Genomic DNA, 18,421 nt, shown 5'->3' on the forward strand with positions numbered 1-18,421 from the left:
ATCCCCCCAAAGTTCACACGTTATTGTTTTAATATCGCGAGAGTTAGCGCAGCTCCTCACTACGTAATGTGCCGTGCTGCTTATGGCGGCGCTGGTGACAGTGCTGAAAGCTGTTGGGGTGAGTTTTTCTTTTATATTAAATTTTGCGTTGTCACATAACTCTTATACGGCTATATGAACGTTTAAACTTCCGACGGTTGCGTTTATATCACTTTTTTTTTTTTTAATATCCCTGTCTGTTTTTGACCGTTAAGTTAGATGGTTTAGGGTGGGGGCAGTGTTTCCTCTGCGTGTACTCTAGCGGTTTAGCATGTTAGCCAGCGCTTAAAGCACTGTTATTGACGAAGAGTCGTTTAAAACAATACGAAACTAACTTCGAAATCTTCTAAACAAGTCATGGGAGATATTTTGTAAAGGTCACGTATTAAGAAACGAAGCCGACCAGTCGAGGCGGCAGCGGCGGCCCAACGTGACCCGACAGCCGCTGCCGCGTGCCTTTGTTGTCGGGCTGAGTGATTTATTTTAAGTCCGACAGGATCACGACACATAGTAAATTCAATTAAACAACTTAACCCCATTTTCTTAGGACAGAAAAAAATTAATTTGCTTTCCAAACGAGTTCTTACTAAAACCCATGTTCGTATGCTCATGATAGCCTGTAAATATCGTGGTAACGTTATGTGGGAATTGTAATTTTGCAGGCCCTGGAAAGTAATTAAAATCACTTAAAACCTAAAACAATTTTTTAGAGAACGTGTTTTTGATTAAACCCTGCTACAGAATTTTCTGCAAGAGCAATTTTGGTGAAATTATTTCCTACAAGGGAAATTACATTTCCATGATTTTCCAGTTGAGGTTGAACAATTGAAGTAAATACTTTGAAATGGCTTGATAACTGTCATGTTCTCTCATTTTGAAATGCCCTAGAGTCTACTTTTAAACATTTGTGTTTGTTTTAATCCTATATACTCATAGGAGTAGTATATGTCGGAGTTGTTTTGTCTGAAAAGGCATTGCTAGTTAATTTGTCTCTAGATGAGCTCCAGGTGGAACCACTGCCAGCTATTGCTCAAGCGCTGCTTGCGTCACTTAGCTTCATGTCCTGATTTTGTCATTCATGTAAGTTGTAGAAATCTAAATTTCGCTTGTTGATGAAACTTAACTTGTGAACGAAAACCGTTGTCCTAATGTACTTTGCAAGGTCGTGATTTGTTTATTTGGGCCGCTGTCAATCGCAGCTGAGCAGCATGCGCTTGGGGGTGCTGACGTCACGAGCTTAGGTCTATAAACGTGTGGGCTGTAGGCGCGATCAAATCACCTGTTTTTCCACAGGATTTACCTCTTCCGTAGTAATATAGAATAAGGAATTCATACTATGTCATTGCCGGTTAGGATTCATTGTGCTTTTTAAAATACTAATCACATTGTACACATTCTCGTAAAATACCGGTATTTACGTTTTCTTGGTATTCGGTTGGTAATTTCAAACCTATACGTGCTTTTCGTAATACAGACTATTGCCATAAAGTAACGAATATTGTATTTTTTGTCTGAATTGTCCCTTTAATTCTCACTGAAACCATGAGGTTGTAAATAAGCTAGGTACACAATGTGCTCTCAAGGTTTGTTCACCTGATGCTGTTAGTTTTTTCCGACTCCGAGGACATGAACAGATCTTATCCTGTTCCCCACACTTTTTTTTTGTCAACATGAACTGAACATTCATCCTATGTGTTTTCTTAATGCATATTATAGATCTAATTGAGAACAATTTATCTGCCGCCACTTTTGGATCAACTGAGCTTTATATGTTCTCTGTTATAGATCAGTGATCAACACCTCCAAATCTAGTTAACAACCATTGGAACCAAGTCCTCAGCATGCTGTTTTTATTTTATTTTTTATTTAATCCATTACAGTTGGATGTACGACACATTGTGACTTGCAAAATAAAATTGTCTGGCTCAGTAATATGTAGTCTCCATCCATTTACTTGATAACTGTATACTTGATCCATCAAAGCAAGTAATGAACTGACCTATATATTAAGCTATTTGATCTTCCCAGCTCATGTGTAAAAAACCGGAGGGAACTGAATGATTGGCATGCTGGATATGTGCAGTTGTTGACTGCTTGATTTGAATGTATTCCATAAATATTCAGCCAACTGCTGGTTCACGCTGAGACTTGTTGATCCTCTTGTGTATTCAGTCAGCTGCTCTTCTGTACATGAGGGTGCTGAGGATACTTTATTTTTAGGCCTGTGTATCAACAGGAGCGTTACATGGTGTTTTAACCCACATTAAATGAATGTGGCTGAGGGGATTGATTGTTAAATCATATATGAAGGCTGGGAGTAGGGGCAAAATTAGTTTAATAAACTGGACCTGAATTAGATTAATATACATATTTGTTGGACTAAACACATTTAATGTGTAACTTATCTGTGTGATCTAATATCCTTTTTGTTTTTTCTCCCAAACAGTATGAAGTGAAACTGAATTGATTTTTGTACCATCTGAAACCTACTTCAAGTTCAGATCATTGATCGGTCAGAAGAAACGTCAAGGAAAAAGAAAACATAACGAACATCCCCAAAACGACCCCCAGCGGTACAACAACTCTGAAGACAAGAAGAACTGCACTGCTACAAACGAGAAAAACTAAAGCAACACGACACAACCAAATGAGCAAACCAAAGATTTAAGAAACAGAACCAGGCCGCAACGAGCGTAGCAACCAGCCATCACCGTTAACAGCGAAGGCGAGACCTGATCTGAGACAAGAAGTTTGTGCCTACTCAACAGCTTTGAAAAAGCACACGTCCCAACGCTGAACCAAGCCCTCCTTATCCTCCCCGCACCTCGTCCTCCTCTGGGGTGTGGAGAGGGCTGCTGTCTGCTAGTCTTTTCAGATTTTGACCTTTTTCTTTGTCAATTGCATACCGAATCCCTCCCTGATCTTTTTCCCCTTCCCTACCCCCAGTCTTTTTCTTGATTTTCTGTTCACTATTTTTCAAAAGCAGTGTTCACCTGCACTTGCCTTTTTATTTGAATTTTTTTTTGGCTCTTTGTTTTTTTTTTTGTTTTTTTTTGTAATTAGAGCGTGTGCCTGAGAGGTGAGCCTTACAAGTGTGTGTGCGCGTGTGTGATCCAAGTCTTGAACATCGATTAATTGGTCCAAATCATTACATCCTTCCGAGACAACAGAACAAGGTAAGCCATGCAACACACTCCTCACACTTTTTTCCCCTTAATCTAATGAAGAATCCTTATTTGTCGGTCTTGTTGTTCTTTTATGATATACAGTGTGCCAAAACAGGCCAATTGTCCATGCTGTATATTGCGCAATCTCTGAATTTAAAGTTAAAAAGGTTGAAAATGTGTTTCTCTGTTCCTAAAACTAGTGAGCCGCTTTCTAAGCTAGCATCCTAACAGAATGTTTAGCATTAGCATCATGCTAAGTTAACTAGCAGTGCTAATAAAAACTGTAAAAAATGTAAAACTGAAATATAAGAATCTAACTGAATGTACCTTTTTTATCTACATATTTAGTATGAACTGAATTAAAGATATTTTAATTGACATCTCTTTCTACGATCACCATCTTGGATGTTTTTTTGTTTTTTTTGTCTCTCTATTACTTGTGTTTCATTGAAAAGGTGTATATGTAGTCATCTCAGTAGTTTTTGGAACCGAGATCATTCGTATTATCATGCTCTAAATCCACCTTATTTTTCCAGTGAGAGGACATTTGTACATTTTATGGGACTGGTTTCCTGTGTCATTGGCTTCCAGCTATTTTTAGCTGGACAAAACAGCAAATTTTGCTGATTGAAAATATCAAATAGTCATGTCACCATACTATTTGAATTTGTTAATTTTAATTGAGCACAGTGGTTTGTAGTGCAAAGGTTTTTCCGTTTACTGCACTGTTATTCTCGTTATTTCCCTACAGTGGCTAATGAACCTGGAAATCTTGCACATTCACAGAAAACGGCTTACTTCCACATTGAAAAATAAGGTGGAAAACAGATGAACTATTTGAGAATTAAAGGAATGGTTTACCCCCAAATTTAAATGTATTCACCCTCATGTTGTTCCAAACCAATAAGACTTTTTTCATTTTTAAAACACAGATGAAGATATTTTTAATTAAACCAGAGTGATGATTAGAGATCAGAGAATTAATACTATAATTTGTTTTCCTAAAACAATACAAAATCTTATGGATTTGGAACGAAAGGTGAGTAAAGGACAGAATTTCAGGGTGCACTGTTCTGGTGATTGTACTTCAGATTTTTTCCCCACTAATTTTCTTGTTTGTCGTATTCAACATTAATGAATTGAAATCTAGCACAGCTTTAATTCACTCATTGTTTACTCAAGCACAGATCTCTAAAGCCCCTTTCACACTGCACATTGGACCCGAAAAATTGCTGGAACATTGCTGGGTCATCTTCTGTGTGAACGCAAACACATCCCAGGATTGGTCCCGGGTTGGGGACCTAGTAACATTGCCGGGTTCAGTCCCGCAACTAGCGTGGTATGAACAAAAGCCAGAACTAATGATATAAAGGTTGTGTTGTAGTGATGATGCGTGACTCTTTTACCAGCTGTTTTGAAGGCAGATCAACGTTCGCGATGAAAGAAATATGTGCAAACTGTAACGAAGCTGAGATCGTTCGCCAGCTTCAGTGAAAGTTAACATGCCTAGCGTTTTTGACTCGTACATTACATGTGACATTAGGATGTTACGTGTCTACGGGACCATTTCGGGTTATGTGTGAACACACGCAAATATTCCGGGTAATCACTGGCAGTGTGAAGGGGCAAAATCTAGCGACCTGGGAACAATTGCCAGGACAAATTACCTGTGTATTTTTCGGAATCGCAGTGTGAAAGGGGCTTAATATGTATGATGTAGGAAGAGCTGCAACACAACGGCTTAAAAATAAAACCTATACTCAGAAAACTGTGGCCACTGTATGGGAGAATTATGGGTAGTCCCTGGAAAGGTTTTGTCGAGTTTACCTTGCCGGCATCGCCACCTGCAGCATTCCTTAGCGCTGACCTGAACAGCACCTCGCCCATCGGGCTCAGCCTGTCACCCTACGGCCGATCTGTAAGTGCCCTGCCATTCGCTCTCCACCCCACTGTCCCCCACTCTCCCGAACTTGTTCATTAAACACCCACCGTCGCCCCTCTCTGCGCTGTTCCTATACTCCATCCTGATCACTAGGCTTAGAGGCTGGCCTCGATCACTTGCCGTAGAGACGAGCAGCAACGAGAGGTGGAGCGGCAAGAACAAAGATGATTCCACTTAGACAAATATAGTAGCTAAACCTAGATTTGTTTATTCAGTCAGCTGCTGTTGAACCATGCATGATTGGCAGGAAATGGATATTAGGCTTTGTTGTTTGACACAGTGAATCAAAGCTTTTATTGCGGAGTAAAAACCTGTATCGGTTTCGATGTTCTGGCCCAGTGGTCGAGGCTAGTCAGAGTCTGTGTCATCTAACCATTTGCTGTTACAGTGTAGTCTAGCAGTGCCATTCACAGTTGCTTCATCAAACTAACACATTTTCCTTGAGCATGTCTCCTTGTACGGTTTACCCAAAAATAAGTGTCATTTACTTTTCTGACCTTCTGTGGATCAAAAATAATTTCATTTGAAGGGTTGTTTTGTCCATACATTTGTCGTCTTTTGTGTTTCTCAGAAGAAAGGCAGTCATATGGTTTGGAATTACAGGTAGTGTGAGTAAACAAAGATATCTTTCATTTTTAGGTGAACTATGCGTTAAGGCCTGTTCACATTAAGTTTGTTGCAATAAAATTTAGATTCACCTATGATTGTCTGCACAATAAGTATTCTAGTCACTCACATGCTTAAATGCAAAATGCAACCTCTCTGGCTGAATACACATTTCACAATTATTACAACCCATTACTAAAATGTAACATTCTCCTTGAACGTAGCAGTGAAAGTTAAATAGCGTGATAGCGTGACATTGGAATGTACCATAGTGTAAAGTTAATATTGGTGAACTGTACCAATAGTACAGCTGTTGTAATGGATATGGTCATTTGTTGGTCGAGTAAATTGACATTACCATGCGTCAGTTACGCTTGTCATTCTTTGGATGCTTTTAGTCAAATAAAATACAAATGCAAGCATACTTGCCTTGTCATTACTTTAAGCCAGACTTGTTACTTCCATGGCTTTGAATGTTCCTGTAAATTTGACACCAGCCATTTTAACTTGCCTTTAATGGAAGTTATGGAAATTTGACCACTTACAGTTTTTCTCAGTCAATTTGGTGCATTTCTCAAATCAGAAATGAAATTCTCAAAACTACTTGTACAACCTCCACATCATCTAGTCATTTATACACATCATAAAACCAGTTTCTCATTCTTTTGAACAAGCTGCGATTGCTTTTGTACATTCATGCAATTGATTATGCACTTTATCTGCAGTTTCCTACATTATCAGTTGCTAATGTCATGTTGCTCAATGTATTATATAGTTTTCTGTTCAATAATCTTACTCAAAACATCTAGTCTTTAGTTCATCGTGTAAGTCATTAAATGCAAAATGGTTAATCAAGTTGTCATAAACTGCCAAGCACATTTATTAATTTTACACATTATTATTATTATTATTATTATTATTATTATTATTAGACTTTTTGTAAATTTGGCATGAATTGTGCAATTGAAACTTGAGTAATGAAGAGAATGTAGATGATGAACCAATGATGAACCATTTCTCTGAAATAGCTCAAAGGTCCATCTCATGAATCTTTAGTTAGAAAGCTTATACCGTATAGACAGAAGACAACACAAAGAGTTACAAAATCTGAATAATGCACTTATTTTCATCTTTGTGCCCATATTTTCCTTTTCTATGTCACAATGACATTGTAAAGGTTATTTATTTTAGTCAGACCACTAGTAAAAGTATAACTGGGAATTCTATCCAGTCTCTTTCAATCAATATTCCACACGCAGTAATGTGTAAATTCTTACTTTTGAAATGGATATATGGCATACGTAAGCATATGGCATACTGTTCAATACAGTAACTGTCATCCAAAACAGTTGCCATAGTTTACATCAGAACTTTCTTCCAGAGTACACTGTTATATTGACATGAAAAAGCGCTTTGACTATCTTATCCATAAACTATGACACAAGGACTTGTCATTCTGATGGCACTGACATGTTCATTGACACAGATATTTATTTTTGAGAGATGAACTAAGGATTTTGATCAAGAGACTGGCTTTTGCAGGTAATCCATTGTGTTTTGCTATTTGTTGTTTTGAGAAATGCACTTGCTGTTTTGCGAATCTCAAGGATGATTTGAAGTGAGTTTTGTCATTTAATTTTTTTAAATGTCTTAAATGTTGATGATAGCCGGTAGCTTCATATGAAAACATTAGAAATTAACAGCAGTGCCGACCATCTCGAACTCGGATAAACTCCGCCTTTGTTCATAACCACTCCTCTTGCCCCAATTGGCCCACTCTTTTTTTCTTTTTTTGAGTTGAACTTCTCAGTAGGGCTGTTTTTGATGCCCTCTATTGGCTCTTTCTGTTTGGTTATCCTTAATTTTAGCTAGTGTTATCATTTACTTTTAAATATCCACTCCTCCCTTCCCCCTTATCCCCCTCAGTGTCTCACCTCCCCCTACCTTCACCTGAAGATGGAGGCCTCAGAAACCCCTGTTGCTGCCCCCACCCCCTCCACCTCAAGTCAGCCAATCCCCCGCTCCGCCTCAGTCTCATGCCATGCGTCTCGTGCATCAGGGGGCAAAAAACAAAAGCGGACCCCTTTGTATCAGCGATCTGTAAGTGGGCATGATGGGACAGTCTGTGCGGCTTGATGTCCTCACTGGCAAAGAAAACCTGACACTGTAACTGCATGCTCTTAAGTTTAGGAGTTGTAAAGCTTTTGGCTTTACAGGGCTTTTTGGGTCCATAAAATCTGTTTTTGATTGTCTAACCTTTGACCACATGCCTGCCGACCGTTTACATTTCACTTGATTTATGGTTGAAAATCTACACAGAGACCTAATCCTAACTTTGAATGAGGAGACGAGTTTGTTTGTGTGCGTAAACTAATATAATTAGTTAAGTCAGTGTGAAGTGGATTAAAGGCATGAATTTTTTTTTTTTTTTTTTTTTTTTTAAGTATGAAACCGGTGGTACTTGCATTTGTATGTTCTTTAGTATTGTGCAGGTACAGCAGATTTATCCTGGTCAATTTGATCTACTTGATCAGGGAACCAGGTCAAGCAGACCAAATGGAGAAGAGAAACCAATACCTACATGCCACAACATATTACTGGGACAGCATTTCCCCTCTTTAAAATTTTTATTTTTCTTGCAAATACTTTCAGCACTTAAAATCCTGTTTCATCCCATTTTACCATTTCCACATTTGTGTTCTGAGCGGTTGTGAAGCAGTCGGATGTGTGGAGAGTGCTGAATGGCGAAAATTGAGCAAGTGCATTTTTAACTTATTCTATGTCTTATTTCTCAATAGATGAGTTTTGACCCCAGTCTGCTGCATAATAATGGCCATGGTGGCTTTGCCAATGGAACGAGCATGGGAATTCGTGAGACTGGAGTGGTTGAAAAACTGCTAGCATCATACGGCTTCATTCAGTGCTCTGAGAGACAAGCCCGCCTCTTCTTCCACTGCTCTCAGTACAACGGCAACCTGCAGGAGCTGAAGATTGGAGGTATGAGCTGAATGTGGTTTGTGAAATGGCAGGAAATAGGGTTGAACAATTTAACTAAAAATGACATTTAGCCTTTTGATGATAACCTTTTTGGTCATGTGTAGTACCAAAAAAATCATTGAATGGACCAGCATTTTGAATTGTCATTTAAAATTGCTGAAACACTGCTTCATTTCTTTCAAGGAAATCAGTTAAACCTACTAAGTCTGTTGCCATTTTTTGCTTCTGAAATATGACGTTTATTTCCATTTTAACCATTTCTTTCTTGGGAGTTACAAGATCAGGAAGAATCATTAAACTAGACTATTGGTGGTTCTTTAAGAAGAGCTTATGGCCAAAATACAACAATTATTAAAACTTTGGGGTACAAATCTCTGGTAAAATCATCACAAATGTTTTGTCTCTATATTCAATAACTTGACCTTGTTGCCAAAAATACAAGCAGTAAATATTTGTGTTGTAATGTCTTAATGCAGGAACTGATTTCCATGATTTGTCTGTTCTGTCACTTTTCAGATGATGTGGAGTTTGAGGTGTCGTCTGATAGACGCACTGGCAAACCAATTGCGGTGAAGCTGGTAAAAATCAAGGCAGAAATGTTGCCAGAAGAGCGAATTTCTGGGCAGGTGGGGCCTGACTTGCACGCCTCTCCTTTAACTGTGCTGCATGGTTTTATTCATCCAGTTAAGGAACACATTTTACTTTTGTGTTTTTTTGACCTTGTCCCATTAATGTCAGTCATTGTTGGTTTCAAGCTCATTTTTAATCCATATTGACCTGGAAAATACATAAATCACTGGTTTCAATTATTAGGAGTAGCAGTCCTCTTAACTGACCTGATGCTAAAGCTTCGTTTTGTGTGGGTTCACAATGAGCTTGATTGTCTTTGTGTTTTGCGGTCTTGTTAGAGAACTTTTCATCTTCATTTAAAAATAGATTTGAGAGAAACAAATCTTGATTTGATAAATTGATACTTAAATATTCAATTTATGAGTGGTTCTTTTGAACTCTGTACAAGTCAAATCTTATATGTAATATCCTTCTTTTTGTTTTGTTTTTATCTGTGTTTAGTTCAGAACATGTTGCGTATCTGTGGTGTTTAGCTTTTAAACATGGTTAATCTTTCTTTCACCAATGCAGCCTCTAACCCCGTGTTGTCTGTTTGCAAATCCCCTTTCTTCAGGTAGTGTCAGCTATCCCCTCTCACTTGGACGGGAAGTCTGCACCTGGCCAAGTGCCCACGGGCAGTGTGTGTTATGAGAGAAACGGGGTGAGTGTCCTTTATTCTCATTTGAAGAGTTTCTTATACATTTTAGACGAGGCATGTGACTCAAATTTTCATTTTCCGGTTATTTGCTAATGCTTTTATCACTGTATATACGGTATATCACGGTATTAAAATTCAGTTGCAGAAAATATCAAAGTATAATAGGTTTAACTTTTTTTTTTTTTAACAGCTGTTGAAGTTAGTTCGAGTTCATTAACACCGAAGCAACTTTTGGCTTCAACAACGTGTTATTTAATAATGAAATTAAGATTAATGAATGCTTAGAAGAATTTTTCATTGGCAGTTTGTTTTACTAATAAATTAACTAATGGACACTTAATGTTAAGTGTCACTGAACAATAATGAATCAAATATTTTCAAACTATATCTAGGGCATGTGTTAGTCCAGATTAAAATGTAAAAAAGTTTGAAAATAAATAGCCTATTAAGTCATTTAAACAAGTTTCAGAAAGTGGACATTCGTTCATCTTTCCCCCTTTTAAGACCTTTTTGTGACGTATAGCTTCTCAAACCAAAAGAAAAGCTGGGTGATAACAGTTCTGTGGTTCATAAACTGGTCTTTATGGCACACCGATGATAGTTTGTGGTTTGAATCTTTTCACAGGAAGTGTTTTATTTGACCTACACCCCTGAGGATATAGAAGGAAATGTGACTTTAGATACCGGCGATAAAGTCAATTTTTACATGGAGACCAACAAGCAGTAAGTAGATTACTGTATTGTCTTTTTTGAAATCTGTATCATTTCAAAAGAGCAAAAAATGTTGGGTGTGAAAATTGATTATTTTTTGTTTTTTCAGCACTGGTGCTGTTAGTGCTCACAACATTGTATTGGTAAAGAAGAAACAGTCAAGATGTCAGGGAGTTGTTTGTGCCACCAAGGTAAGGATCTGATTCAAAGATAAGTTTGCAGTAGTTGTGTTTTTCAGACATTAAACCAACGAAATGGGGATCTTGCCCTCTGGTGGGAAAGAGAATAGCAAAAGACTTCTCTTATCTCAGCGTTCTGCTAGAATAGTCACATGAAGTTGTGTAGGTTTAGCAATAACTTGTATAGTGGTAAATGGTTTATTTACAAATTATTACATTTTCAAATTTTGAATTTAAGCATTTTCAAATACTTTTTGTTTGTTAGGTTTACTTCAAAACTATATTCTTATTGCAGGAGGCCTTTGGATTCATTGAACGAGGAGATGTTGTGAAGGAGATCTTCTTCCACTACAGTGAGTTTAAAGGAGATCTGGAAGCTCTACAAGCTGGAGATGATGTGGAATTCAGCATTAAAGAAAGAAATGTGAGCAGTTGATGGAGAAATGTTTTTTTTTAATGAGCAAAATGCTTTAATTGATGATCTGTTGGTCTTTGGTTAGTATCTAATACTCTCTGATAAGATTCAAAAGATTTTACTTTAAAACACTGAGTGAAATCAATAGTCGTGAGATGCATTGCCATTTCAAACAGCTGTATTGAGATTGTTTCTGTGTGCGTCTCATAGGGCAAGGAAGTGGCCACAGATGTGAGACTGTTGCCTCAGGGTACCGTTATATTTGAGGACATCAGTATTGAGACTTTCGAGGGAACTGTCAACAAGGTTATTCCCAAGGTCCCCAACAAGAATCAGGTTTGTGAATCAGCTCTTGCCACTAGTCTTCCAAGACTCCCAGGATAACATTACCATAATAGATCCTGCTTGGATGTTAAATCCGAATAAGACTTCATCTGTCTCTCTCAGAATGACCCACTGCCTGGGCGAATCAGTGCCAGAATTAATTTCACTGACAAAGAGCTGCTATTCGGTGAGAAGGACAGCAAGTCCAAAGTGACGCTGCTTGAGGGCGACCATGTCCAGTTCAATATATCCACTGACCGTCGTGACAAACTGGAGAGAGCCACAAATATCGACATCCTCCCCGATACCTTCCATTTCACAAAGGAGGCCCGTGAAATGGTGCGACTGCAGAACTTTGTACTTGTGGTTCCTTGCAAGGATGTTTTATTTTTTGCTAATGTTGGCTTTGGCTCTCTCCTTGTCTTTTTGTGCAGGGTGTGATAGCTGCCATGCGTGATGGTTTCGGCTTCATCAAATGTGTGGACCGTGATGCCCGAATGTTCTTCCATTTCAGCGAAGTTCTGGAAGAGAGCCAGCTGCACATTTCTGATGAAGTGGAATTCACTGTAGTCCCTGTGAGTTCCCAGACACCACCACACCAGAAGCACTTTTGTGTTCTTGTTTATGTTTGATGGACTATTAGACAGTTCAACGTAATTTGGCCATCTTGTTTGCTGGATATTAGTATGTATGTAAATTGTAGTTGTGGTCTTACATCCCCTTATTCCTCTATCAGGACATGCTGTCAGCCCAAAGGAACCATGCAGTGCGGATCAAAAAGCTGCCCAAGGGCACAGTGTCGTTCCACACTCAATCTGAGCTGCGTTTTATGGGAGTTGTGGAGAAAGAAGCTGTGCCTGCTACAACCAACAAGAACTCCAGCCCCAGCAAGGGCAAAGAGAAGGTAGGCTGATTCTTTACTTCCTGAATCTACACTACAGTTCAGAAGTTTGGGATTGTCAAGGTGGTTTTGAAAGAGGTTTCTTATGCTCACCAAGGCTACATTTATTTGATCCAAAAAGCAGTAAAACTGTAATATTGTGAAATCGTTACAATTTAAAATAACTTGTATTTGTTTTAAAATGTAGTTAATCCTTATGATGACAAAGCAGTCATTACACTAGACTTCAGAAGATTATTATAATATTGATTTGATGCTCATGAAACATTTTTTCTCAATATTTAAAACAATTGTACTAAATATTTTAGTGGAAATGGTGATACGTTTTTTTCAGGATTCTTGAAACAGAAAGCTCAAAATACTATTTTTAAACATTGTTTCTTCTGTAAAATTAAGTGATCAAATTAGTGTGTCCTTGCTGAATAAAGAAAACTGTAATGATCCCAAACTTTTGAAAGGTAGTGTATATGCAGTTGATTTTAATGTGTTTCTTCTTGAAGGACACATCTGTTAGGGTTTTGTGTAGAACCATCAGTCAAAATTATAAAGAGTGAGTTTATAAATAGAGGAATTTAGTTGCTCAGTATTTTTGTTTTTAATTTTGCTTTTGTATCCTGCATCTGCTTGTCTGTCTCTGAATTGACACAAGCACACAAAAAAAACAATAGAAGTCTTTGAGGTGCTATAAAATGCTACTATTTTTTTGTCTGACCTTTTTTCTGTTTTGTTTTATTTTATTTTATTGTTTTTGTAACCATGCTCATCTTCATTAGAAAAAAGACAAGGTAGGCTGCTGTTTTCTACATGCTGCCTCTCCTCCACAGTGTAGACTGTTCAGTTATACTGTTAGATGTTTGTTCTGATAACATCATCTTTAACGTATTGGGGACAATTTAAGTACCCAGATTGAGATTTTACTTATAGTAATTTTGAGTAGTATAGTAAAATCTGGATGTCTAATCCTCCATATTTCTCTTCTTTTTTTTTATTTTTTTTTAAGGTTAAAGTTGAAAAGGTCAGTTTGATCTGTATGTCCTTGACTGTTTGGTTATGAAGCCTGTTGGCATGAGCTGAGATTGATTTACCAGCTTTAAATCATACAGACATGTTAACCTCTTAACCATAACCAACTCAACCAAGCTGTGCCACTCAGTGTGTGCATTCTTGTGTGAGGGGTATAATGGTTCGCTTTCTGTCACTCACGCAATTAAGGCACAAATGTGTTCCAAACCGTGACTGACAATGTTTTGGAACAGTTTTACTCCTTTTGTAAGTGTGTGCATGATGGCTAAATATTGTAATGTGTTGGATGTTTGAGTTTCTTTATTTACTTATTGTGTGAATACAAATTTTTCCCATGCTTTGCATCTTTTTGGATATTTATTCTATAAGGCAAAGCTACAAGTTTCACAATTTATGGCCACTGGTAGCCAGATACTTAATCTTGTTTACATGGTCCTCATGTGATTTCAGTCTGAAGTGTTGAAAATAACCTTCAGCATTGACACTAATCAAAAAATATAAATTTAGTGTACAACTAGGTCTAATTTCTTTACTTAATCTTGAGGAGCACTCATAGTATTTCAGCTCAAAATACCCCATAGATCATTTATTATATTTTGAAAATGCCTATTTTGAGAGGAAGTAGAAACCTGCTGTTTTGGTGCATGTATCTTTGAAATGCAAATAAGCTGCTGTTCTCCGCCCTCTTTACAGCTTGTACCTCAGATACTCTTGACAAAAAAAATCTGAATCGCATGCACTGGAAGAAAAACGGCATGTTGAGTACTAAACTAAGTTCTCTTACATGGCTTATTGTGCTTAAACTATCAAATACACACAAGTTTGTTAAAAATACATGATTTACAAAAACTGTCTGTCGTGTCTGTGAAAATAAACACCGGGGAAAGAGATGGCATGTTTATGCTAGATCTGTGTGGCAGCAGGGTAATGTACAGTAAATAAGTGAATCCACTGCACTCTTGTTTCTGCTGAGGCTGGGACTTTAAATAGTGTTCTGTGCTTGTCTGTGCAGCTAACAATAGAACAGTTTGCATGCTGTGCTCAAACTTTTGCCATGGCATTAGAACTGGTATATTGTTGAGCGGTGCCGTTGACTGGAAATTAGCATATAAAGGGGTGTTGATATTATAGAAAGATCCCTTTGCCACGTCACAAAAACACGCTCGTTTTTTCAGATGCTTGCAGAAAAAGACTTACTGGATTACTTTTATTCATGTTTCCTGGGTTGGTAGATGCACTAGGGACCCGATTATAGAACTTAAAACTGGAAAAAAAATCAGAAGTCACATGACATTCTGCCAAGTATGGTGACCCAGACTCAGAATTCGTGCTCTGCATTTAACCCATCCAAAGTGGGTTAAACTCTCTAACCACTAGGCCACGACTTCCCCCAGATTTCCTTGATGTCACCTTTAAAATGACGTACATCCTGACTGTTCATCTCATGAGTCTACAGTATATCAGTCTACTGAGTTCACCTCAGTTCTGGATGTGTTGGTAAATGTTGTTGGTTTTTAATGTGAATGTGTGTATTTGTGTTGTCACCAGGATGCAGAGGAAGGCTCGATTGCTTATGAAGAGAGTGGAGTGAAGAGCACTATTCCCTACTATATTAAAGACCTGGAGGGAGGCGCTTACCCACAGCTTGGAGACAAGGTACATTAGACTGTCACTGTGCTCCAGTGTTACTTTTGCTTGCTGAATTTATCCTTGAATTAATAAGCTAGTTTTTCAACCTGAGTATTTGTTTTAATGTAAATCCCAATGTCTCCACTAGGTGGAGTTCTCCATCAGTGAGGTGAAACGCACCGGACAGCAAAGTGCTGTGTCCCTCAAGATCCTTAATCGTGCTGCTGGCACCAATAGGCTTCTGGGATACATAGCAACACTGAAGGATAACTTCGGCTTCATAGAAACAGCCAATCATGATCAGGAAATTTTCTTCCACTACAGGTAATGAAAGTGTCTCCCGAAAGGTTTTGACTCATAGTTTTTGATTATCATGATTTACTCTGAATTGTGTGCAGTGAGGTATGTGGGGATGTGGATAACATGGACCTGGGGGATACAGTGGAGTACACTCTCTCCAAGGGCAAAGGAAACAAAATCAGTGCTGAGAAGGTCACCAAAGTTGCAGCTGGTATGATGCAGAGAATTTTTATTGGTTTGACATTAATACATTAATAATTGGTTCATCCAAATAACATAACTCTGTGTGACAGTGAATGGAGTAGAAGAGGATGCGAGTAATACCATGTTCCTGGGGAAAGTGGTTCGGCCCTTGCGCAGTGTGGACCCCTCTCAGAATGATTATCAAGGCCTTATTGAGATCACAGAGGAAGGTGAGTGACAAGCTTTTTTTTTTTTTTTTTTTTGCGTGTTTTTAAAATCCATCTGGAGTAATTCATAGTCATGTTAGAGACCATGAACTCTGATCGTTTGTAATTAACTACTGTTCTTTGCTCAGACACTTCACCAGGAGTCAGTAAGGGTCAGAGTTATCCGTTCGGCATCGTTGGTATGGCCAATAAAGGTGACTGTCTGCAAAAGGGTGAGATGGTGAAATTTCAGTTGTATACAGTGGCCCAGACAGGACAAAAGATGGCCTGCAACATTGTCCCTCAGCGTAGAGCCCTGGTGGAGTGCGTCAAAGATCAGGTAAACCTAATGATGCAAGAAAGTGGTAAAGTAGTTTTTAAATTAAGGCACTGGCTAAAAATGTTTTTTTTTCCCTCCCTAGTTTGGTTTCATCACATATGAAGTTGGAGAGAGCAAGAAGCTGTTTTTCCACGTCAAGGAGGTTCAAGATGGCCTGGAGCTCCAGGCCGGTGATGAAGTGGAGTTTTCAGTTATCCTGAACCAGCGGACAGGCAAATGCAGTGCCTGCAATGTTCGTAGAGTCAGGTAAGACTGTTGGGTATGAATCTGAGTCATACATAATATAAAGAAATTGAGTGGTTAAATATTTGGTTTATATTGGCTAAAATATTTAATTTAATCTTTTTAATTAATCAAACCAGATTTGTATTCCTTTTTGGGAGGTTTTCCATGTTTTTTTATTTATTTATTACACAGTGAGGGTCCAAAACCAGTAGCAACACCTCGACCTGACCGACTGGTCAATCGCTTGAAGAGCATCACTCTTGATGACACCAACGCCCCCCGTCTTGTCATTATCAGACAGCCTCGTGGCCCAGATAATTCAAAGGTAAGAATAAACTACATCTCGGTTTACCACTTCTTGATTCTTGAATCCAAGTAAATAAAACAATTTTTTGCATGATTTTGAAAAATATTTACCCAACCAAAATTGAAGGATTTTGCTTCTAAAGGGACAGTCCAGAATACTTTCAGACATGAAAATTGCCTAAAACAATTGACACATTTTATATTGACTTGTTTTGTTCCTACAGGGCTTCAATGTAGAGAGGAAAACCCGCCAACCCGGTGTTACTGACTGAGTACGGTTCACTCCTCTTCCTCCTCCTGACTATGGAAGAAACACCTTGTAGAAAAGCAATCAGACAGAGGGCAGAGGAAGGGAGCTGTGTTTCTCTTTTCGCTCTCATTTTATCTCTCTCACCCGTAAACACAATTCAAGACTTGAAAATTAGCACACACAATTCCTTTCATGTCAGGATCCCTTGCAAAAAAAAAATCTCATCTCATTGTATGTGTGACATTTTTGTGTGGTTGTTTTTTTGAGCAAAACCCCTCGTGTTATTCGAGCGTGTGAGTGTGGTATGCATCATGTTTGGAAAAAGTAAACTTGTAAGGTTATGCAGAGGATGTTATGGGAAAGGGTTTCATAGTTCTCATATCTTTGATTGAGATGTGGGCACTGCTTGACCTGTTTTTCGTTTCTGCATAAATTGAAATGCCAGGAATTCTGCACCTGCTGCTGTGTGAGTGAGTTTTTGTTTTAGAGTAGCTTTGCCTGTCTGTATTTGACTTCCATTTATATATACTTTATTCTTCCTGTATCACTTGAATTCTTCCCATGTTGACTTTTTCACCCAGGTGAAGTTGAGATAATGCTAGGCTCTTTCTGCTAAGAAATAGAATGACTTTGAGGTTCTTTTCACTTGCGTTTCCATACCAATTCCATAGGTTTTAACATGGATCTGAAAACGTAATAAATTTTCCTCTGCGCTCAGAACCTGATTGTGTATGGTTTTTGATGTGAATTACTATTTTTGGTTATTTTCCTGATTTCACATGCTCCATCTGTTTATGGCAAGTGCAGAATTCCTAATGGCATCTTGTAGCCTGCAGTCTTTTTTATATAGCCCTTCTTTCTTTGCACATGTAATTACAATTTTTTCCCCCTTTGTGTTCTACTTAATGTCTGCTAATGAATAAAGAAAAAGGTGCCTAAAAACAAACAAAAAAATAAATAAATGGTGTTTCTATTCCCAAACATCCACCAAAATATAAGAGCAGTTATAGGGTGGTGTGCTATCCAACCCCCCACAGTTATAGAATACAGGTGTGCAACCGCACCCCCCCCCCCCCCCCACCACCACCCGCCACCCCCACTATCTGGGGGTTAAAATATACTCTATGTATGCTTTTACTTGGTTGGACCTGAATAATATAAGCAAATGTGTGCAGAACATGAGAAGTGGGGGAAATGTAATAAGCAAAATTTTAAAACATGCAGAGAAATTTGATTATATGAATAGAGGCTTTTTGCAGTGCTTCTTATGACATATGGAGCTATTACTGTCTTGAATATTCTCTGGAGCACCCTGGGTTTGTGTTGAACTTTACGGTTCTCCTATATACTTTTGTTAATGGTCTTGAATGAAACCATTGAAATAAACATTTTATGAGAATCAAAGGTATAT

At 38.2% G+C, this 18,421-nt stretch overlaps 1 protein-coding gene across 11 annotated transcripts; it reads left to right on the plus strand.

The window, feature by feature from the left end:
- The first annotated feature begins 8 nt into the window (after positions 1 to 8).
- Positions 9 to 18,414, plus strand: LOC128018714 (cold shock domain-containing protein E1). Of its 11 annotated transcripts, none has more exons than XM_052604426.1 (23): positions 9 to 118; positions 2,486 to 3,215; positions 4,971 to 5,124; positions 7,681 to 7,854; positions 8,553 to 8,751; positions 9,268 to 9,434; positions 9,935 to 10,021; positions 10,644 to 10,741; positions 10,839 to 10,920; positions 11,204 to 11,332; positions 11,534 to 11,659; positions 11,771 to 11,986; positions 12,082 to 12,222; positions 12,384 to 12,551; positions 13,549 to 13,563; positions 15,120 to 15,227; positions 15,349 to 15,524; positions 15,599 to 15,711; positions 15,794 to 15,913; positions 16,039 to 16,229; positions 16,312 to 16,475; positions 16,647 to 16,779; positions 16,985 to 18,414. In XM_052604426.1, exons 3-23 carry the CDS (start codon positions 4,999 to 5,001, stop codon positions 17,030 to 17,032), a joined length of 2,781 nt encoding a protein of 926 aa, XP_052460386.1. In that variant the 5' UTR covers positions 9 to 118; positions 2,486 to 3,215; positions 4,971 to 4,998; the 3' UTR covers positions 17,033 to 18,414. The 11 variants fall into 11 exon arrangements, with proteins under 11 accessions (XP_052460386.1, XP_052460388.1, XP_052460387.1 ...); XM_052604428.1 differs by having other exon boundaries at positions 9,268 to 9,377; XM_052604427.1 differs by lacking the exon at positions 13,549 to 13,563.
- The last annotated feature ends 7 nt before the right edge of the window (positions 18,415 to 18,421 follow it).

The sequence above is a fragment of the Carassius gibelio genome, chromosome A8 (genome assembly GCF_023724105.1).
Source record: "Carassius gibelio isolate Cgi1373 ecotype wild population from Czech Republic chromosome A8, carGib1.2-hapl.c, whole genome shotgun sequence".
Classification (NCBI taxonomy): Eukaryota; Metazoa; Chordata; class Actinopteri; order Cypriniformes; family Cyprinidae; genus Carassius; species Carassius gibelio.

What these genes read in the sequence shown, in the direction of transcription:
- LOC128018714 (XM_052604426.1), top strand. Translation starts at nt 4,999, where the DNA reads ATGGGTAGTCCCTGGAAAGGTTTTGTCGAGTTTACCTTGCCGGCATCG. An exon ending in TGCATGGTTTTATTCATCCA is followed by an intron (nt 9,435 to 9,934) that starts GTTAAGGAACAC and finishes CCCTTTCTTCAG; the next exon opens with GTAGTGTCAGCTATCCCCTC. An exon ending in TGGAGTGCGTCAAAGATCAG is followed by an intron (nt 16,230 to 16,311) that starts GTAAACCTAATG and finishes TTCCCTCCCTAG; the next exon opens with TTTGGTTTCATCACATATGA.